We start from the raw sequence: 22792 nt of genomic DNA on the forward strand, positions 1-22792 counted from the left end.
GGATCTGATGCCAGAGTTGAGAGCTGGCAGCCTGCAGTCTGTGTTTTGTTTAGGCTGCAGAGAATATTTGAAAATTTGAGCCAACATTTAACATTTGGTAGAATTCGAATAAAACTGCAGAAACCCCGGCAACGTCAGACCTGCCTTCACAGATGGCAACAATGGCCTAGACACCCCCATCAGCTGAGCTGTGCTGTCTTGGGCTTGCCACAGGCCTGGTGCACTTCCTTCATGGGATGACCTAGTGCCTGAGTTTGAGATCCCTTTTCTCTTGGCCCAGGCCACAGAGAAGGTGAAAGGCCAAGTGTGCGGACACCCGGGATTTCTGGTTCTCATGGAAAGCCCTTTCCTCTTCCTCACATAAGTAGCCTATCGGGTGTTCTGTTTCCCCAGTGCTGCTTCTCTGTGTTGCCCCCCAGTAAACCGGCTTTACTCTGCAGAGCTGACCTCCTCTCTGAAGGCACATAGACCGCCCTTGGGGCCTTCTAAACCTCTGTGCCTTGATGCACTGAGCCCTGCACCCCCAGCAGGCAAGTGCCCTCTTCGGACTGAAAGGCTGAAAGAAATGGCTCATGCAAAACACCAATTGTATTGCGTAATAAAAACTCCCGTGGCATGGCGGAGGAAGTGGGCCTGCATTTCGAGCATCCCCATGTCAGCAGTTGAGAGCTCTCTTCTTCAGTCTCTGATGTGCATTTTTGAGGCCATTGAAATCACAGAATGGAAACTGTTTCCCAGTTTCTCATCTGCATCTGTCTTCATGGTAACAGGGCACCCCCATGTGCTACAGATACTTAGTGATCTTAGAAATAAACTCATCCACATTCATCGCATTTATTTATTTACTTACTTACCCATCCTAAGTGACTAGGAACAAAGATGCCATCTGGCTAGCCAGGCCCCGAAAGATGGAAGCAGACAGCTGCTGATTCTGTATTTCTGCCCTTCGTATGTTTCACAGTGCACAATCACTGGAAACTTATTCTTCCAACTACCGTTCCAGAACTGAAATCCAGACTTTGGCCTTTTCCAAGAGATCAGAGGCTCTGCCATCACTTACCCCATTCCAATGCAGTAACAAACAATTGGATGCCATGACATAGCTGCTCCACCTTTATCCGGCAATGGCTGTCCACTTTGCCATGGACAGCCCAGCCCAGGCTCCCTCCTGCCCCAGCTTGTCTCACTCCAGCCAGTTAAGTCTGCAAACTTTGATCGGTAATGTGCCCCCAATTTAGAGCCACCGAATCTGAATTTAAGAGAGATGAAGCTCTAAGATTAGAAGTGTGGTCTGGTTCCACCACACTGTGGACCCCAACCAGAGTCAGAGGGGTCCTGTGTCTGATGAGAATAAAACTGAATCCCTGATGCAAGGCTTCCTCCTGTGACTGTAAACAGTTGGGCTCCATGTCCCAGGTCTTACAGCTGGCCCTCTGACTGCCCCAGCTCCTGGCCACACTCTGGGGAACAGCCACTGCCTATGTCCTTTTAGCTTTTATGTTGTAAAGCCATCTTTACTGTTCAAAGGACTTTCTCAGTAATTGCTTATTTATTCCAGGCAGCTGCATCCAAGGGCCAAATACACATGATTTGATTAGAAGACCTGGGAGCACATCCTAAACCCTGTTCTATATTCTCCTATGACCTTTATTGAGTGAGTTATTTCTCCCTCTGAGCTTCAGCCTACCCCTCCATGAAATAGGCAGTCATACCTATCACAAAAGATGGCTTAACCACTGCAATATAAGAGTGTTCCAGAGCATTATAGGGAGAAGGCAATGGCAACCCCCTACAGTACTCTTGCCTGGAAAATCCCATGGGTGGAGGAGCCTGGTAGGCTGCAGTCCATGGGGTCTTGAAGAGTCGGACACGGCTGAGCGACTTCACTTTCACTTTTCACTTTGATGCATTGGAGAAGGAAATGGCAACCCACTCCAGTGTTCTTGCCTGGAGAATCCCAGGGACAGGGGAGCCTGGTGGGCTGCCATCTATGGGGTCACACAGAGTTGGACACGACTGAAGCGACTTAGCAGCAGCAGCAGCAGAGCATTATAGAGGGAGTACTTTCTTTATATGCACAGGTTTGTGCTTTGATTCTCTTTGATAGCAATTCAGTGAAGAACTAAACCCAGCCCAAAGGATTTTACCTTCTTTTTACTTCCAAGCAAATGCAGTGACCTGCTATGTCTGGATATTATTATGGGACTCTGGTCCCATTCTCTGCCTGAAGGTGGCATTCCAAATGACCAGGGCCTATATATAGCTCATGCAAGTCCTTGGTCCATGGCTTGCAGCCAAACTTTTGCCAACATGTTTAACCAACCCCTGTTGTGACTGGGGGATGCAAGAGAAGTTGAGAGGAGGAAACACTGTGCCCGCAGCTGTTTTTTAAATTTCTATAGTATATAACAGTTAAGAATGTGAACATCAGAGCCCAGCTTCCTGGATTTGAAGCCGAGTTATGCACTTCTTAAAGCCCATTTTCTATATATATGTATAAAATAAGAACAGCCATCATGCTGACCTTATAAGGGGGTTTTGAGCATTAAGTGAGTTGACACATATTAAGTGCTTAGAATACTCCGTGGCATGTATTAGGTTGAACCGTAAGAAATTGCTAACATTGTATGGTGTTTGACATAAGAAACTAGTAGTCTCACATGGACCAACCTAGTGTTAAGTACTTACCAGGTGGTAGCTCCCTTGCTTGCTTTCTGCAGGATGGAGGTAGACCCTCAGTCATAGATAGACGGTCACAATTTTCTTTTACTTTACTTGCGTCACTCAGGGACAGTCGTTTTCCTTACCAGCATAGAAACTGGAAAGCAAGGAGTTGTGCTTTTCTCCCCAAGGGAGTGCAGACAAGGGATCTGCACGTGATCTGTGGTCCCCTTCTGGGTACAGGCATGCATTCTCCCTTGGCATGGTCTGGCACTTCCTTCATTCAAGGGAATGTTGCCACATAGTACTGCAGGAGTCCTAGTCCCCGTACCAGCAGTTACGAGGTTGTCTGAGGGGCTCTTGCCTGCATGAAAGGCATCTGGCAGGTAGCAGTACTGGTGTGCAAGGCGTGTATGCAAGTCCTCAGCAGCCTCGGGCTCTCTCTCGGGCAGGAGCTGGAGTGGCTGCTGGAGATCAACCGGCTCACGCACCGGCTGCTGTGTAAACACATGACCCTGGACAGCTTCGACGCCATGTTTCGGGAGGCCAACCACAATGTGTCCGCCCCCTACGGCCGAATCACCCTGCATGTCTTCTGGGAGCTCAACTTCGACTTCCTCCCCAACTACTGCTATAATGGCTCCACTAACCGGTAAGGGAGTCTCAGTGCAAAGTGGCCTGGGGGTGCAGGGGTGCATGTGTGCTAAGTCACTTCCATCTTTGTGACCCTATGGACTGTAGCTCTCCGGGCTCCTCTGTCCATGGGTTTATCCAGGCAGGGATACTGGAGTGGGTTGCCATGCCTTCCTCCAGGGGATCTTCCTGACCCAGGGATCGAACCCTCATCTCTTATATCTCCTTAATTGGCAGGTGGCTTCTTTACCACTAGCACCACCTGGGGGCAGGGGCAGAAGCAGCCAACTCTCTCCTTCAGAGGAAGCTCTCTCAGTATCATCAGGGCCTGGCTCATAGCTAGCTTTGAATAAGTATGTGCCAGATGCAGGAAAGGGCCTGGGAAGAGTCCACGTTCTTAGCAAGATGGACTTCCAGTTCTCTAAAGATCTGGGACTTTCAATCCTCTTGAGCAGAGATCTGCCAACTCCAGCCCACAAGTCATCTCTAGTTGTCAACTGTTTTTGTTCAACCCATGAGCTAAAAATGGTATTGATATTTTTAAGTGGCTAGGGAAACCAAAATCCAAAGAAGAATTATAATTTGGTGACAAGTGGAAATTATTTGACATTCACAAAGTTTATTGGAATTCTGCCATCCGTGCTCATTCATTTACAGTTGTTTATGGGCGCTCTCATGCTACAGCAGAACTGAGTCTTTTGCAACAGAGACCATCTGGCTTGCAAAGCTGAACATATTTGCTATCTGGGGCTTTATAGAAAGAGTTTGCAGCACCCTACTCTTGAGGAAACCAAACTGGGTGAAGGGCCCTGGAAAAGGCTGTGCTTAGGCTCAACCTATTCTCAGCTTTCTTGACCACTGTTCTCACCAGCTGTAAGCCCAGAGTCAAGCCTGTGAACCTGGACTACTGTGTTCCCATTTGTTCTTTGCGACCCCGTGGACTGTAGCCCACCAGGCTAATCTGTCCTTGGGGATTCTCTAGGCAAGAATACTGGAGTGGGTAGCCATACCCTCCTCCAGGGGTCTTCCCAACCCAGGGATTGAACCCAGGTCTCCCGCATTGCAGGCAGATTCTTTAACCATCTGAGCCACCAGGGATGCCCTTATGAAAAGGAGACAGGGGTTAAATGGGAGTTTGTCACAAGAAGTGTATAGGCAACCGCCTAAGAAACAGCGTGGTTGCCCCTGGTCAGAAAGGGCTCCCGCTCTGTAATCCGTGAAGAATAATATTAGGACCCAGTTAATTCCTTCCCCATCTCTTTTCTCCTACTAGTTTTGTCCGAACTGCCATTCCTTTCACCCAAGAACCGCAGAGAGATAAACCTGCCAACGTCCAGCCTTATTACCTCTATGGGTCCAAGGTGAGTGGTCTTGCCTGTGTCCTACTTCTGAGAGGACTAGTGAGCAAAAGCAAATAGGAAAGTATTCCCCGAATCAGAAAGGCAAGAAGTGTGGAGATAAAGAGGCAGCAGTGAGGTCCAGGAAGAAACAACTATGAATATATTCATCTTTATTTGTTCACAACTAGCAAGACTGGGGGTGAGCGCAGACCTGGCAGGGCTGGGTTCTGGGTGGGAATGGGGAAACAGGTGAGAGGGTCTCCTTGTCTTGGCATCACATCTCCTCCTGTTCTCGGTTGATTCACTGTCATATCGTCCTGCAATTCTGGGATTTTGTGCTCCATAACTATGAAGGATTTGCAGCCAGGAAGCAGTTGGGAAGGTGGAACTTTGAAGGAAATCCCAGATGGCCAAAACTACCTCTGAGAGGTCTCGTCCTGTCTCTTTGCTGCTTGGATCACAATGCTGATCCTGACACTAATGAAGCCTCCCAGGCAGTGTCTGTTCTGGACCTTCAGTCCTTTGCCAGTTGTTAAACAGACATTCCTTAAGCCCTAGAACATCCTGGGCAGGGTCTCCATGCTGGAGATTTAGCAGAGACTGAAGCATCTCCACCCTCCTCCAGTTCTGTTTCCACCCTGGGGGGTGAGCACAGGGGATCACCCTTCACACAGATTCACCAACACCTTGACCTATGTAGGAGATTAGCTTGCAGGCTAATCTTAGCCTGCAGGTTTGTGTAGGAGAACACCATGGAAAGAGTGCAGAAACAGCTAAAAAGCTTAGGTTCTTTTTTGTGATGGATGAAAAACGGCCACCTCTGACCCCATTTTTCACAACATAAGCACAGATGGGCTTAGAAGAAGTAACTGGATAAGTGTAACCTGGTTAGACAAGGCACTCCTCTAGGTATGGGAGCCCTAGTTTGGGAAGGTAAGGAACAAAGATGAGTGCCCATCACTCGGGCCTGAAGGTGGGAAGGTGGGGCTTAGAAAGTCTTAGGCTGATGCTGAGACAGAGCAGGTGTCTCCTCCAGAGCAGCCAGTCTGGTCAAGGCTGCTCTCTCAAGGCACCCTTCCAGACAGCCTTGTGGATAGTTCACAGGCATGGCATGAATCAACAATGGCTCACAAAGGGACTCCCTTTTCTATTCTCTTTTAAACCTTGATGATGATATCAAGGAGCAAGTCTTGAGTTGGTGTCAAAATGTCTTTAATAGCTCTCCAATAATTGCTAATCTCCCTTTTTATCAAAGAGAGCAGGCCCTAAGCTTAGAGTCCTTAGACAGTAATAGTATCCAAGTCAAATTTAATATGATTTTGTTTTCATTCTGCTTATTAGGTCTCTTTTCTTCTATTTATTATAGCAGAAGTGTGCTGGCTTTTCATTTGGGGAATAACATGGGCTTCCTTTTAAAATAAGTTTTTTAAATGACTCAATATAAAGAAAATGCATTGTTAATAATAGTACGGTTAGTCTGTGGGTTCAAAAAAAGTGAAGACGGGGTACAGGTGGTGTGCAATTGGCTGAATTAGAGTATTTTGGTATGCAAAATACTCTAGAGCAAAGTTTCTCACATCTTTCCAAAATAATCCCCCCACTGCTGTAACAGCAAAGGAGCCTGGACATTTGCCTCAGCTGACTGAAAGTTTGACTGAAAGTTTAACTGTAGAGCCTATCTTCAATTAACAATTTCCTTGAAGTGTGTTTTATTTCAGTCATGTCAGTTTCCATTTCTAACCCATAATATACTAATGGTTGTTTTAATTTTAAAATAATGCTTTTATTTTCTAACTGAGCCCTGCTGCTCTAGATGGACCCTCCTAAGAGATGGCATCTTCCTCCCCTTGCCCACCATGGGGGTATGTGTTTTCCAACTTGAAAGGCTTTGTCAAAGGGCACTCATCCAACCAAGTAGTTCACAAGAGCTCAGTCATTTGAGGGAAGATGAGTGGGTAGTCTACAGATGCATTTTTACAGGAGACCTATTGCATGGAGGCCTTTAAGCTACATGGTGTGGGCTGCCTCCTCCCCACCTCTCACTACCCAAAACGAGGCAATACAGCCTGACCATCTCCCTCCCTCTGCAAGGCACCCGCATTGGGGGCATGCTGGCCAGCTTCCACTGCTGCAGCTTCAGCTTCTGGTTCTGCATCTTCTCCAGAGTTTTTGTGTGGCAGCTCCACCAGGGGGAGCCCCTGCAGGCCTTCCTCCCCCTGACCTAGCCCCGGGGCCTCCTCTGGCCATCTCACCAGCCCATTGGCTTCCTCCATGTGGCCGGCTCTGTAAGACCATCGAGGTTCGTGGCACCGGATGCACCAGAACTGGAGGCAGATGAAGGCTAAGACTGCCGTGAAGCAGGCCAGCAGAATGGCCATCAGCACCCAGAGCGAGATCTGGGGGTCCACCAGGGAGCTTCCAGCGGCCAGTGGAGTCTTATCCAGGGTGTGAAACATGGTGCAGTAGTGCCTGTAGGGGAAGAGGATCTTCTTGCAGCTGATGCACAGGAAGTAGAGTGTGGAAGGGGTGAGGTGTTCCAGCACCACGGAGCTGATTGTTCGAGGCACCTTCTCCTCGTGGTGGAAGCTGTAGCGAAGATAGCCAGAGAAGATGCTGTTCCAATTGGGCCTATACATAATATGGTAATAGTCCTCCAGGCAGGGCTCCGAGGACGACCAGGAAATGATGGCTCCTGTATAAGAAACGTTCCCAACCTTGATGTTCATCACGATTCTGAAACCAGAATCAAAGTGAAGAGTGACATGTCCTCATTTAAGTGTTGATTTATGCTAATCACAGCCACCGTGCATTGAGTATTCAACATGAAGACTAATATTGCCCCCGTTTAACAGACTGAGAGATGGAGGCCAAGAGGTGACAATACTCAGCTGGGCATAGCTGAGGAATGGCAGAACCGCAGATCAGATCAGGGCCATCTCATGCAAGCCGGGCTTGCAGGCTTAGGAAAGATGCACCCAGATCCCCCAGCCCCATGCTGCCCTGTCTCAGAATCCTTAAATAAATCCTTAAATGGTTCCCAAACCTTAAAAAAAAAGGAAGAGGGAGAAGAAAAAGGAATGAAGGAGAAGCAAGCACAGCCTCAGGGTCCCCGTGTTAGTCACCATGGGCCTGTGACCTCCAAGCCAGATGATTGTTTCACCTAAAATTTCCCTGTAGACCTCCTGTTGCTGCCCCAAGTGCTGTGAGTTCATTCATCTAGAACATTCTGGCCACTGTGTTTTTAGCCTCGCAGTTCTGTTGCCCGTGGCGAGAGGCGCTTTGCGTCAGTCACTCAGGGACAGCTCATTTCTCCCCAAAGCCTCTGATCGTGTTTTGTCCATTTGTTTGCTTTTTTCAAAGCGGAATTACCCAGGAAATTAGTTTCGCAGGTCAAGATAATCAGCTCCAAATACCAGCAGAGCTGCTCCTATTTGATACTGCTGGTTCTGTGACTGTTAACGGTGGTAATCACCAGCCACAGTTAGCGAGCAGTTGCTATGTCACAGGTCATGCTAGAAGCTCAACATACTGTAACAAATATGCTTTATTCATCACAACCTTTGAACTAGATTCCCGTTTTACAGACGAACAATCTAAGAGAAGCCATTATCTAACAAGACCCAAAGCCACATAATCTCTGGATTTCCAGGTTTAGTAGTAGAATGTTATCAGAAAATGAAGTGCTGGTACTAAGACTGGGTTGCCGCTTTTTCCGACACATCAAATGATCCCTCTTCTGACTGCCTCCCTCTCACTTTGGTAAGAGTTCATCATCTTCAAGCTTTTTAGTTTCTTTTTAATTCTGTGTATTTGGGAGAATTCAGCTCTTCTCCGCTGAATTGCCGTTGAGCTAAAATTCTAGAGACAGCCATAGACAACCTGTGTATGTTCATAGATAGGTATCACCCAGCCCAGTCCTCTGCCCCTACTGTCTCTTATGAAAGACAGAGGTTTCATTTCTGATTGCAGCAGCATAGTTAAAAAAACAAAAAACAAAAAAAAAACAGTTGATCAGATTTTAACCTGAATTGGATACTAAGCCAGACTGGTTCCTCATGAGCTGCTTTCTCTCCTCCCTGCCTCCCTCCAACCTCCTATTCTCATGCCCTTGCTCCTAGAAGAAGTAAGGTGCAGAAAGGTGCCCGGCAGTGAGTGATCTTCAGTGCTTGATTTTCTTATCTAAAGATGACAGTAAACTATAATGCTCAGGAAGAGGAATGAGTTCCTTGCCATTTGGCTGGAAATGTTTTCCCAGAAAAATGGGGAATTAAAGGGAGGAGGCAGGGGTACGCAGATCCCTCCAGGAAGAGAGTCTTTTGCAGAGGAGACTGAGTACCTGTGCTCCCTCCGTGGGTCTCCTTCTCAAACACACCCGTCCACGCCGTCCCAATACCTGCCACGTCTCTACAAATATACTTCCGACCACAATGAAAAGAGCTTAATTCATTACTTGTGCTACAGAGGCAATAGCCCTCATAAACCCTTCCATCAGGAGTGATTGGGAATCCTGTTTCTTGTCATGAATCTCTCACATCTGCACTGGCTGTCTTTGCAGGCTGAGTTTTCTACAGCAGACATTTTAAAAAGCTTTCTGTCAAGATGTGGCATTCACAGCTTTTAGGATTAGATGTCTCCCTGTATTTGTTCTTCTGTCTCTCAATCCCCCCTATTTTTAGCTACTCATATTACCATTGCCTGAATCTCCTCCAAGCAGAGTATGAAAAGAAAAGCCATTTCCATTCCGAAGAAGAGCCATGTGTGTCCCTTACCTGATGCTTGCAGTGATCCGGTTATTAGGCACCCCTCAGAGGCAGAGTGGATCAGAGCCCAAGGATGCTGCCTTCTCCCCTCCTCTGCTCTGGGCTCTCTGGGCTCTCCTTGATGTCTCTCTCACCGCTGTCTGAGTAATTGCACTGTCGCCCCCAATGCTCACATTATTCATTTCTTCAGATCAGCATCATTCACCATGGCAACCAGCAGGCATCTGTACGCACGATGTTTCAGTCTGGAAAGGCTTCTGCTCATTGAGAGGAGCTCTGATTCCTTCAGCCGAAAAAAAGGCAAACAGTCCTCTCCATGTTGATCCTCAGAATGAAACTAATTCCTCAAAGGCCCCTAAATTATCTCTCTAATAAGCTAGTTATCATTTTTATCCCTCATCCAGACCTTCTTTGGACAGTGGTTTCAAAGGCAAAGATGCCATTCTCTGTTTTCCCGCAAGTAAAGATATGATTACCTCCTCATCCCCTCCCAACCCAACCCACCGCCACTCCACCTCTGCGTCCTCTTATTTCTTTATTCTTGTCTCCTGAGGCTTTACCCAGTTACATGACATTGGTCAAGATGCTTTTATTCTCTGGGCCTCAGTTCATTATCTGTAAGACTAATGGCTTGGGCTGGATCCAGATATCAGATAGAAAACATGAGTACCATCCCTGCCCCAGTCCTGAGCCCACATGAGGCATGCTTGCTAAACCATCAGGACACTTGTCCTGAGTTGGTTTGAGTGTTCCCCATCCCCAACCCACCAAATTCAGGTCTGCCTAGAACCTCAGAATGTGACCTTTGTTGGAAGTTGAGACTTTGTGGTAATTAGTTAAGGACCTAGATGTGTTATCAGCCTGGATTTAGGGTGATTCCAGTGATTGGTGTCTTTATAAGAGAAAGGAAAGTGGGAGTTATGCACAGAGAGAGGCAAAGGGCAGAAGCCCATTGAAGCAATGCTGCCAGAAGCCAGGAGGAACTGGAAGATGCAAGGAAGCCTTCTCCCCTGGAGCTTTCAGAGGGAGCTCAGCCCTATCGGCCCCTTGATTTCAGGCCTCCAGAACTGTGAGTGATTAAATTCCTAATGTTTGAAGCCATCATGTTTCTGGTAATTTCAGCAGCCCTTGCTCAGATGGATCTAGGCCTGAATCATATAAAACAATAATAAAACACAAGCTAGGTGTTTTTAAAAAGTCATCTTTTTTCTTCTTGGTTTTTGGCCAAAGTATCCAAGTGAACCCACGAAGGTCTCCTTTTGATTCACATCAGTGATAATCAAAAAGTTATAAAAGCTGCCCAGTGAGTCACAGACCCTGCCCAGGCCAAGGGTCTGAGACATGGGGTGTCGGGATGCCAGGTGTCCATCAATTAGACACTCGCTCTGTGCTTCCTGTGGTATTCAATCTTCCCAGGTGTCTGGCTGGACTCTGCTGTGATGCGTGCTAACGGTGAGTCCCTGCAGAGCATCACAGCATCCTCCCCAGATAGGCCAGTGCAGTAGTTTGTAGATGCCTTTTGAAAAGGTTATTTTGAGGAGAATAAAAATACCAGAGTTAGGGGACCTGTGGAGCAACAAGATGAAGCTCAAGCCTTTGCCACCAAAAACGAGAATTTATTTTTAATGCTCCTGGATGGCATTTTTCACCCTGAGCTTTTTATTTGAGAAGCTGAGACACTGGGAGAATGTGAGGTCTAGATGTCCTCTTGGTTCACAGATCCCGAGAGAAGGAAAGGTTTCCCCAGGCCGGGGGACTGATGAGCGGCAGAGCCAAGTGGGGAGTCCGGGTCCAGGGAACCCTGACTCCAAGGCCAGGGCTCATCCTGCTCCCTTGGGTCGTCACCATTCACCAGCAGCACCCAGAGCACCCAGTGAGCCCTTGTGGGTAGACAGGTCACATGAGGACACTTGACTCAGGAGATCGCACCCAGCCAAGCTCCTCACTGTCTCCACCTTCAGGGTAAAGTCACCCTTCTGCAGTCACCCGAATGGTGGCCTCTTCAGCTCTCAGGCCTGGGGGCCTCTGGCTGGTTTACACCAGCAGTAAGTCACTACAGAGGAAACCAGCCAAAAGCAGGGTCCCTGCTCCCTCCCTGAAGGTGGCAGTGAAGGGATAGTTGAGAGGGCATGCCCTGGCCCCAAAACTGATTGCCACCTGGAGGCTGAAGACCCCAGGCTGGGTTCAAATCCTGCCTCTATGGCCTTGGACAAATTTTCTGACTGTCCTAGGCCTTGGTTAACTCTTCTGTAAAAGGCAAATATTAATATGACCTGCTTGATGATGTTGGAGCAGTGAGATGAACCCATCTCTGTAGTGCTGGGCTTAGGAATAGTGAGTGAGTGAAGTCGCTCAGTCGTGTCCGACTCTTTGCGACCCCATGGCTCTTACTATTTAGAAGACAAGGTCCGTGGACACGAGCCATTGCCTAAGTTGGCTGTAGCTTCATCCAGAGGCTGTGATGGACAAGGTGTGCCATCTGCATGATGCTTCCTTCCCTCTTTCTCTCCTTAAAACAGCTATATTTTAAAAATGTGTTAAAAAGTATCAAAAAGTTCAAAGACAGTAGTCAAACACAAACTACTCAGAAATAACCACTGAGAACATTTTGGTGTGTTTTACATGTTTTTTCTCATTTTACCCAAGGGGAACTTTTTGAGGTAGGCCCTCTTACCATCATTGTATAAAGGGAGAAACTGAGGCTCAGAGGGATTAACTGACTTGACAAGTATCACAAAGCTAGGTGGTGGCAGAGCAGGTCCCTGCACCGAGGTCTGTTGGTCCAGACCCCAAGCTCCCAGCCGGCCTCTTTGATGCCGATCTCCCCTTTGGGCCGACCTTCAGTCAGTAGTGGTCAACAGTAGCTCTTTGCCTTGTGGTTGACTTCTCCGAGAGCTGGGGACAGGACTTTGCAATTTGGTGGATTCCAGGGTGATGGGAACAGGCAAGGAACTAAAAGATCTCATAGGGAATATCCAGTCACCTGAAAGTAGCAGGTAGAAGCAGGGAGAAAATCAGCTACATTTGAGAAATACAGTCCAAAGGTGTTTCCTCTTCCGGAGTCTGGAGTCCAGGTTCCCCTGCTTAAGAGCTGTGTCACTTAGGGTTGGGTTCAGTTCAGTTCAATTCAGTGGCTCACTCATGTCCGACTCGTTGCGACCCCATGAATTGCAGCACGCCAGGCTTCCCTGTCCATCACCAACTCCCGGAGTTCACTCAAACTCACATCCATCGAGTTGGTGATGCCATTCAGCCATCTCATCCTCTGTCGTCCCCTTCTCCTCCTGCCCCCAATCCCTCCCAGCATCAGAGTCTTTTCCAATGAGTCAGCTCTTCGCATGAGGTGGCCAAAGTACTGGTGTTTCAGCTTTAGCATCATTCCTTCCAAAGAAATCCCAGGACCGATCTCCTTTAGAATGGACTGGTTGGATATCCTTGCAGTCCAAGGGACTCTCAAGAGTCTTCTCCAACACCACAGTTCAAAAGCATTAATTCTTCAGCGCTCAGCCTTCTTCACAGTCCAACTCTCACATCCATACATGACCACTGGAAAAACCATAACCTTAACTAGACGGACCTTTGTTGGCAAAGTAATGTCTCTGCTTTTGAATATGCTATCTAGGTTAGTCTTGAAGAAAGTAGTGAAAACCACTAGACCATTCAGGTATGACCTAAGTCAAATTCCTCATGATTATACAGTGGAAGTGAGAAATAGATTTAAGAGACTAGATCTGATAGAGTGCCTGATGAACTATGGACGGAGGTTCATGACACTTAGGGTTAGGGTTAATATTAAATGTAAAAAACCTTTAGCAACTGGTCACCAAAATTAGTATATGGGTCAAAACATTAAAAAAAATGTTATTCTCTAAGTGAATTGTAGAGTTCTATCATAAAACAGCCTCCCAAGTGATATAGATTGTGGCACAAATCATTTCTTAAATTATACCAATAACTTCTCAATTGTGTTTTGGTCTTTGGAGATTGGTGGTGTGATCTTTGTTTGATTTGGTTGTTGGTGTCTAAACAGTGCCCCAGTGTGAGCCTTGATTTGACCTCAGAGAAATTCATTCTACGCTTGCAGTGCCTCTCCATGAAGCCGTAGTCCTTGGGGTCTAGAAACCAGGGCTTTGCTGCAGCAGGCTGGGTGCATCTCAGCCTGCTCTATACCTGGGTGCCAGCACTTCACATGGGGCCCGAGCAGGGGAATCTGCCTTGGCCCCACAACACCATCAGCACCCAACTTCCTGCCCCTACCCTGCTATCTTATCTGTGTGGCACCTCTCCCAGGCTATACAACGTTATTTATCCCCCAGTCCAGAAGAATTTTGTTATTTTGGCAGTTGGTAGATATGGCAGAATATCATCTTGTATTTCACTGCAGGAGAGTCACTTCACTTCACTTGGGCTTTCTGACTTTCCTTAAGGTTTTTTTTTTTGGTTGCACTGAGTCTTCGTTGCTGTGCATGAGCTTTCTCTAGTTGCGGCGAGCGGGGACTACTCTTCATTGCAGTGCATGGGCTTCTCCTTGTAGTGGCTTCTCTTGTTGCAGAGCATGGGCTCTAGGGCATGCTGGCTTCAGTAGTTGTGGCTCATGAGCTTAGTTGACCTGAGGCATGAGGAATCTTCCCAGACCAGGAATTGAACTCGTGTCCCCTGCACTGGCAGGTGGATGCTTTTTTTCCTTTTTTTTAAATGACACACACATATTATTTATTGTAACATTATTGGACAGTATTTCTCAGAGAAAATCCAGTGATGATAACATAGATAATCAAGATAAATATCATTTGATAGATAATAAGCAAACACAGGTGATCATGTATATATACTCTAGGAAAAGGAAATTAGGGGAAATACTCTTAAAAGTGAATATGAAGTGTAAGATTTACTTTTTACTATTGTCTACTTTTTAGTTTATATTTATTTTTAATTGATTGATGATTGCTTTGCAATATTGGTTTGATTTCTGCCATACATCAATATGAATTAGCCATAGGTGTATATATGTCTCCTCCCTTTTGAACCTCCCTCACACCTCCCACCCATTCCCACCCCTTTAGGTTGTTACCAAGCCCTGGTTGAGTTCCCGGAGTCATACAGCAGATTCCCATTGGCTATCTGTTTACATATGTTAGTGTATATGCTTCCATACTACTCTCTCCATTCATCTCACCCTCTCCTTCTTCTCCCCGGCCCTTGTCCATAAGTCTGTTCTCTATGTCTGCATCTCCACTGCTGCCCTGCAAATAGGCTGATCAAAGCATCTTTCTAGATTCCATAGATATGCATTAATATACAATATTTGTTTCTCTCTTTCTGACTTACTTCACTCTGTATAATAGGCTCTAGGTTCATCTACCTCATTAGAACTGACTCAAATGTGTTCCTTTTATGGCTGAGTAATATTCCATTGTGTATATGTACCACAACTTCTTTATCCATTCATCTGTTGATGGACATCTAGGTTGCTTCCATGTCCTTGGTATTGTAAATAGTGCTGGCAGGCAGGTTCTCAACCACTGGACCACCAGGGAAGTCCTTCACTTGGGCTTTAATCCTCTGCTAAATGGGGATGATTGTACCTGCATTACCTGGTCTCAAAGGCTGCTTATGGCCCCCAGAGATACCAGATCCTAATCCTAGACCTGGAAATGTTGCTTTATTTGGGAAAACGGTTTTGCAGATATGATCAAGTAAAGAATCTTGAGATGGGAGTATTATCCTGGTTTATCAGGACAAGTCCTAAAGGCCATCACTAGTGTCCTCATAATAGAGAGGCAGAGGAAGGCTACACACACAGAAGAGAAGGCCAGATCTCAGCAGAAGGATTTGAAGATTGCCATTAGTGATGCAGCCACCACCCAAGGAATGCTGACAGCCAGCAGAGCTGGAAGAGGCAACGAACGGATTCTTGCCTCAAGCATCTAAAGGGAGTGTGGCTGTGCTGATTTTGACATTGGCCCAGTGATACTGATTTTGGGTTATGACTTCCAGACCTATGAGAATAAACTTCTGTTGTTTTAAGCCATAAGATTTATGGTAATTTGTTACAGCAGCCATGGAGAAACAAATACAACTGGACAATTACAAGGGAATTATGTAAAAACATTCATGAACAGGGAATTATGATACACTTGTGTATCATCTTATGAGTACAGAATTTTTAAAAAGCAGCATCACTGGTTTCCTCCAAAAAACTTTTGGCAACTCTAGGTATTGTCGTGTTGATAGGGTATCTCAGAACAGGAGGGTTTGGTTCCTGTTCTCCCTCTTGCCTTCTCCAAAAGACTTTATTCATGGGACAGAAAACAGGAGAAGACTTATTTCTTGAGGTTTCTACTTGGATCTTTCAAACTCTGAGCCGAGAAGACCAAAAGGTCACCCTGATGTTGGAGAACCAGCCCTATGGCTCACCAGACGTCAAAAAGGGACAGAGAGACATGAGCACTTTTACTCACGCCCTCCAATGGATTTGAACCTGTAACTTAGGATTTATCAGTTCTTTCAATCATCTCATTCTGTGGTCTTCCCAACAAGGATGCCATTACTGTTTTATTCATTTACCTGCATCCTCATTTACCTGCAGGTTTTAGAGTGAAGCTCCAGCTCTCTCCCTCCCTGAATTAGAGAGCTATGTTTGTGTTGGTGGGCTGATGGCATTCAAATTGCTCAAGGGACATTAGAGAAATTGTAAGTAAAACAGGAAATTAGAAACAGTTTTAATTCCTCTTGGGATCTCTGAAAACAGCAATTGTGATTCCAGAAAGCAGAGATGCAAATTGCTTGCAAATTTGATTTGCCAAATAAACAAGCTTCCCTGTTTGGAGTGGTTGGTCTTGTTTATCATCTGGTGAAGATAGACACTTGATGACTAAAAGTCCATCTACAACACTTCTGGATGGTTAAAATGGTAGCTTTTATGTTATGAATATTTTACCACAATTTTTTTAAAAGTCCACTTATAGAGATATTACAGTTCCCAGAATCTGCCAGATCAACTCAGCTTTTTTTTCTCTCCTTAAAATGCTCTTTCACTTTTAAACAAATATGCGTATATATCACACATTGATATTATGGCTCCAATTCCTGAATCAGGCTTATTTCTTGAGATCTCATAAAGGTATCTATTCTGAGCAAGATGGTTTTAACCAAGCTTAATTTTAAGCAAGACATCCTAAACAAGGTACATAGTTTCTAAAGGTACGTAGTTTCTAAATGCAGGCATTGATTGTAGCCCAAGTCAGTTAGCAGGATTGGTTCTATATAAGAGATCTGTAGCAAGTTTCCAATGTCTCAAGTCATGTTGCATTCCTGTTTTTCCTTGCCAAACTTCAGAAAATGCCCCGGCTCCCATATTCCCACATTTTCTCAATAGGGCCCAGCCTCCTACTGAACCAGCAGGTCAGATGGGTGCCCTGTGGGTGTGTGTGTGCATGTACTTCCCAGCATGCGTGTGTGTGTGTTTCCTCCTGCATGGGTGTGGTGTGTTGGGATAGGGGGCAGCGGTTGGGGAATGAGGGGACCTTGTTCACTTAGAAGGAGGATTTGAATTCTGCTCATTTCATGCTAGTCCTTCCTGAGCTTGGGCCATCAACTGAGGCCTGAATGGTCCAGACCAGAATCCAAAAGTAATAGAGGAATGTCAACAAGAGGCCTCCTGTGTGTGGGTTTGTAAGGGGGGGATTATTTTTTCGGCCCTGTGTGTGATTAAACAATTCCAAAATTATTCTTCTCTGCTTAGAACTCTGGAGAGAGCTGCTAAAGGGTTCCATCTACCCAACTACATTTTTATTTGTGCTTGCCAGGAAGTGCCAAGGGAAACTTGTGTTAGAAGCTCCTTGGGTGGGAGTGGCGGCTAAGGAGGCTGCTAAGAAGGATGAGCACAGGGAAGACCGCAGTGGAGCTTGCGCCTGTGGGGGAGTTAGCAGCGCATCTATTCCCACCCTCTGTCCCAGGCAGAGCAACCTCCTGTGTCACACGTCACAGTCTCCGCTCAGTGCAGTCTGTTGTTGGACAGCTCCTATTTTTATCATGTTCCAAATATTGAGCAAAACCTGCGTTTTTTTTTTTTTTTGGTATCTTCCATCAGCTGGTATCGACTCTGCTCCCTGTCACATCTGTCCCCGTGTAGGATATACACTGTGTTGTACGAAATTTTACGCCATAGATATACTCTCCAGATTCAGAGAATCGTGACTATAGCCAAAGCATCTGGGAGAAATTTGATCAGGAAGCTGTATTTTCTTAGTCTTTCCTTTCCAGTTACCAAAGGAAAGGAATATGAAGGGCTGTTATTTCAGCCAGTACTTCCAGCGTGCCTGGTACCATGCTAAGAGCTGTATGTATGTCACCTCATTTAAATCTTGTACAATCCTCCCAGAGTTGGTATTATCTTTACTTAGGGAGTGAAAAAACAGTGAACATGTTAGTCACTCAGTCATGTCTGACTCTTTGTGACCCCATGGACTGTAGCCCACCAGGCTCCTCTGTCCATGGGATTCTCCAGGCAAGAATACTGGAGTGGGTTGCCACATCCTCCTCCAGGGGATCTTCCTGACCCTGGGATCGAACCCAGGTCTTCTGCATTGCAGGAAGATTCTATACTGTCTGAGCTACCAAGGCTTAGAGAGTTTAAATAATTTGCTCAGGATCATCTAGCTAGTAAATTTATGGAACTGGAATTTGAACTCAGGTGTGCTCACCCCGGTAAATAACTCTGGACTCAGACAAAGGAAGAAAAGAAGTCGGAGAATCATACAGGGGAAGAAAGTAGCTGATTGCTTTCTGTCCCCTCTAGGAATATCCATTTGAAAGTTCCATGCTGTTCAAAAGTTCCCTTCACAGGATATTTGAAAAAGACACTGAATATGCTCAGAGCTTCACTGGGTTCAGAGGAGAGGCCCAGCTCCAGGTGGGGAGGGTGAGGAGGAAGCTCCCCTGGGGATGAGTCCATGTGATAACCTTTGGACTGTGAGCGCAGCCCAGCCATCCCTCTCCCGTGCCCATGCGGGCTCAAGCTGCAGCCTCTTTGGGAGGAAACTCAAATCAGGTTTTTGTTTTTTAATCTTTGAAAGCAAATATTGGGAAGTGAATTGGACTATGATGTACCCCAGTGGGCTTTTTAATTTACTTTTGTTATTGAAGTATAATCATAAGCAATAAAATGCACTTTGTTTAGGCTGCTGTAACAAGAATACAGTAACTGGGTGGCTTAGACAGCAAAGATTTCTCACAATTCTAGAGGCTAGAGAGTCCAGGATCAAGGTGCCGGCAGATTCCGTGTCTGATGAGAGCCCACTTGCTGGTTTGCAGATAGCCTTCTTCTCCTAGTACATGTGGAGAAGAGAGGGGAGGTGCAGGTGGGGAGGGAAAAAGAGAGAGAGGAAGGGGAGGGGAAGAGGGAGAGGGAGAGAGCATTTTCATGTGTCTTCCTCCCAGGGCACTAATCTCATTGATGAGGACTCCACCCTCATGACTTAATTACCTCCCCAAAGTCCCACCTCCTAATACCATCACAATAGGGATTAAGATTTCACCAAAAACTTGGGGGATGAGAGCACAACCATTTAGTCAATAACATGCACAGATCATGTGTGCATATAGTTTCATGAGTTTTGACAAGTGTATACATGTGTGTAGTCAAGAACCCAGTCAACGTGTGGGACATTTCCATCATCTAGCCACCACCAGAGGGAAGCCATGGTGTGTCTACTGTTTGTTTTCCCCACTCTCATCCCTGGAGAGGGGGCAGGAAACTATGGAGTGGGCTTTGGTTACAGAGCCAGAGCCGAGATGCACTCACTTGGGAGTGGGATTACCTTCTGCCACGTGTGCCCTGGTGCCTCACTCCCCTCTCTTTGGTCCCTGCCTGTTTGGCAGGGTGGCCTGTTACAGAGACACTAAAATGGTTTGCTCCACACACAGAAAGTTATATGGCCTGGCTCCATGGTTCACTATATCAAACTCAACAATTCATATACTCCAGGATTTGCTGATCATCACCCTCTGTGAACATCATGCTTTTTAATCAGTTATATTTTCCCTCCCCACATAAACTCCTCCTGCCCTACCCCATTTAGAAATCTTTAATAACTACCTACAAGGTGTCCCTCCTCCAGGCTCAGGCAGAGTTCTACTGTGACAACACACCAGTGTTGAGTGCAGAGTGCTGTTTTTTCACACTCTGTGTGTGCATGCTCAGTCACTAAGTCATGTCTGACTCCACCAGACTCCTCTGTCCATGGGGTTTTCCAGGCAAGAATACTGAAGTGGGTTGCCATTTCCTTCTCCACTCTCAAACTCCAAGCCTCTCCATATATAGGCATTAACTTAGCAAGAGAACTGTTATTCAGCCTGTTGGATGAGTGGGCTTGTGATTCCTCATGAATTCTTGTTATTAGTGGACACTCTAATTGTGTTCCTCATGTATCCTTCTTATTAGAGGGTACCATGATTGTGATGCTTGTTTGTGAAGTTTAGAATATAGTAAAACATACTTGATGCAAAACCTAGGCTGAACATAATCGAATCTTCCCTGATGCATGAATCTTGCAGAGCTCCAGAAGCACCATCACAGTTCCTTTTTAATTCATGTAGGATTTCTAATCGGAGAAGGCAATGGCACCCCACTCTGGTACTCTTGCCTGGAAAATCCCATGGATGGAGGAGTCTGATAGGCTGCAGTCCATGGGGTCGCTAAGAGTTGGACATGACTGAGCGACTTCACTTTCACTTTTCACTTTCATGCATTGGAGAAGGAAATGGCAACCCACTCCAGTGTTCTTGCCTGGAGAATCCCAGGGACGGGGGAGCCTGGTGGGCTGCCATCTCTGGGGTCACACAGAGTCAGACACGACTGAAGCGACTTAGCAGCAGCAGCAGCAGGATTTCTAATTAGCCAGCTAATAGATTATAGATATGGTCTTTACAAATTTGCATGCTCTGTATACAAGATTTTTACAATTCCAGATAGAACTGTACTCAAATCTAAGGTTAGAAGTGAAGTTTTTTCTTTAAAAAAAAAAAAAAAAGTTTAGGGTTTATGTAATAATTCTGCTTCCAAAGTTCACCTTTGTAGGCAGAGGTTAAAAACTTGGGCTTTGGGATCATAACCACCTGGGTTCAGACAGGGCTCAGTTATCTATGAATCATGTGACCTTGAGCAAGCTACTTACCGCCCTGAGCCTCAGTTCCCTCATCTGTGAAATGGGGCCTAGAATTGTACAGATCACAGATCACGTACATGGGTTGTGTGAATTAATTGAAAACGCACTTGGAGGGCTTCATGCAGCCTGGCATGAGGTGGTCCTTAAGTGGCAGCATTTCAAAACAAAGTCAATGATAACTTCAGTGTCTCACCTAGCTAAGGGAGACCAACTCAGAGCCCTTTATTTTGATCCTGTATTCTCAGACAGAAAGACCTTACAGAGATTCCACTAATTCAGCAACAACGTCTCATGAGGTCCAGAGGACAGTGGAGGTGGCCCCTCAGTGGTCAGGGCTCTGGGCCCTCAACCAACACCCAATCAGAACATCTCAGCTTGTGTCTATTTCCTGTACCTATTTCTGACATCTTTTTTTCTTTTTTTTTTTTTTTTGCTACTCAAAAAGCTTCAAAACCAGTATTCTAATCCAACCCACTCATTTCATAGATGAAGAAACTGAGGCTCAAAATTCCTGTATGGTTTTCCAACGTGGTCAGCAGAGGTCTCCTGCCCCCAAGGGCTCTTGGTTCTCAAGACCCCGCCCTGTGATAGATGAAGACACCTCAAAGTAGAAAGAAGGCAACGATGAATCAGCTATTGAGGTTTCACCACGGTTCTTCCAGCCAGTTCCTAGCATTGAAAATTCCCCTAGAGAAAGAAAAGCATTTGTTTTACCCTCGCTCTGTGGCTCAAGTGTGAAAGTCCTGGTTTGTGTGTGGACAGTCAAGTGTAGCATGAGTCCTATTTTATGAAAAGATATTTGCTTGGAGGCCCTTTCTCCTGTTCTGTTAGGGAACTGCTGCCCCATCAGATGCTCCATCCTGTGGTCAGTGACCACCACTCTCTAGTAGCATCTTGCAAAATGTATTCATAGGGGTTCCCCAGTGAGAGAACAAGGACATCAAGCTTCTGTCCTTCTATGATTGAAACACCTCCTGCCAGGACTCATGTAGTGTGCATTCAGTTCTCTGCCACTGACTTGGCCACATCCTCTGTTTTCCAGCCTCTCAACATCGCCTACAGCCACATCTACAGCTCCTACAGGAACTTTGTGGGGCCCCCGCATTTCAAGACCATCTGCAGACTCCTCGGTTACCAGGGCATTGCTGTGGTCATGGAGGAACTGCTGAAGATCGTCAAAAGCTTGGTGAGGAAGGGGCCCTAGGGGCCCAGTGGGGAGCAATGAGGCCTGCTTTTACTTTTTACCTGGCCTGAAAAATCCAGTAACAGGCTCTTCAGCTCTCTCTGTAGGAATCACCCAGGGAATGCTTTGCCCTTGTCCCCTGATTCCTCTCACCTATCACCCTGTAACATTTCATGCATTTTCTGACCTGCGTTTTTTTGCCTCTTCTTTTCTGGTGCCAAGCTTACTCCTAGAACTTGCTAACTGAATTCAGCAATCTTGACTTTGACTTTAAGGCCTACTGGCGCTAGTGGTAAAGAATCTGCCCGCCAATGCAGGAGACATAAGAGATGCAGATTGGATCCCTGGGTAGGGAAGATCCCCTGGAGAAGGGCATGGCAACCCACTCCAGTATTCTTGCCTAGAGAATTCCATGGACAGAGGAGCCTGGTGGGCTACAGTCCATGGGGTCACAAAGAGTCTCACAAAGAGTGGGCAGGACTGAAGTGACTTAGCATGCATGCACACAATGACTGCTCATACCCACCTCCTGTGCTGCATTATCTAATTTGAGCATGACAAATCCATGACACATGTGCTGCCGTTTTTTTCCACCCACACCCTTGGCAGATATCACTAATCAGTCACCACGCTTCTTCCCCTTGGGATTTCTTGCTGAACACTGATACTGGCCTAGAATTGTGTATCCCTTTGCCATCATTCTATATCCACACCAAGTATGGTCATGTGAGCATTCATTTAACCAGGACACTGCTGCAGCAAGGCTTAAACATTTAAATAAGATTTTCTTGAAAGTTTGAGATGATGAGAGAGAAATAAAGCATATCTATGTCAGGAATAGCAAGCAGAATTTGTCTGCTAACTTTAGTCCTCTAGTAGCGACTATATATAATGAGGGGTTGTTCTAGGTTGTGAAGCTAAATTTAAAGAAGAAAATGTGGTAATTGATTAAAGGTGTCTACGACAGACACGGGAGGGATGAATGAACCATGAATTTTCTGTGCATAAATTAGATGATGTGTCAATCTTCATAGCTCCCTGGTCCCA

The 22792-nt window shown here is 46.1% G+C and overlaps 2 protein-coding genes across 3 annotated transcripts in view; one reads left to right on the forward strand and one right to left on the reverse strand.

Annotated features, from left to right (window-relative positions):
* The window catches only part of CYFIP2 (cytoplasmic FMR1 interacting protein 2), a 127529-nt gene that overhangs the window by 64952 nt on the left and 39785 nt on the right, over positions 1-22792 (forward strand). For both annotated transcript variants that reach the window (XM_010855284.1, XM_010855283.1), the window contains 3 exons: positions 3114-3313; positions 4568-4655; positions 21605-21748. In XM_010855284.1, the coding sequence (XP_010853586.1) occupies positions 3114-3313; positions 4568-4655; positions 21605-21748 (432 nt within the window). The remainder of the gene's footprint in view (positions 1-3113; positions 3314-4567; positions 4656-21604; positions 21749-22792) is intronic.
* Positions 4788-12570, reverse strand: FNDC9 (fibronectin type III domain containing 9). The gene has a single exon (XM_010855282.1). It carries the CDS (start codon positions 7358-7360, stop codon positions 6677-6679), a length of 684 nt encoding a protein of 227 aa, XP_010853584.1. The 5' UTR covers positions 7361-12570; the 3' UTR covers positions 4788-6676.

The sequence above is a fragment of the Bison bison genome, unplaced genomic scaffold (genome assembly GCF_000754665.1).
Source record: "Bison bison bison isolate TAMUID 2011002044 unplaced genomic scaffold, Bison_UMD1.0 scf7180017864363, whole genome shotgun sequence".
Classification (NCBI taxonomy): domain Eukaryota; kingdom Metazoa; phylum Chordata; class Mammalia; order Artiodactyla; family Bovidae; genus Bison; species Bison bison.

Bases quoted from the DNA above. Each gene is read 5' to 3' on its own strand.
- FNDC9 (XM_010855282.1), bottom strand. From the start codon at position 7,360: ATGAACATCAAGGTTGGGAACGTTTCTTATACAGGAGCCATCATTTCC.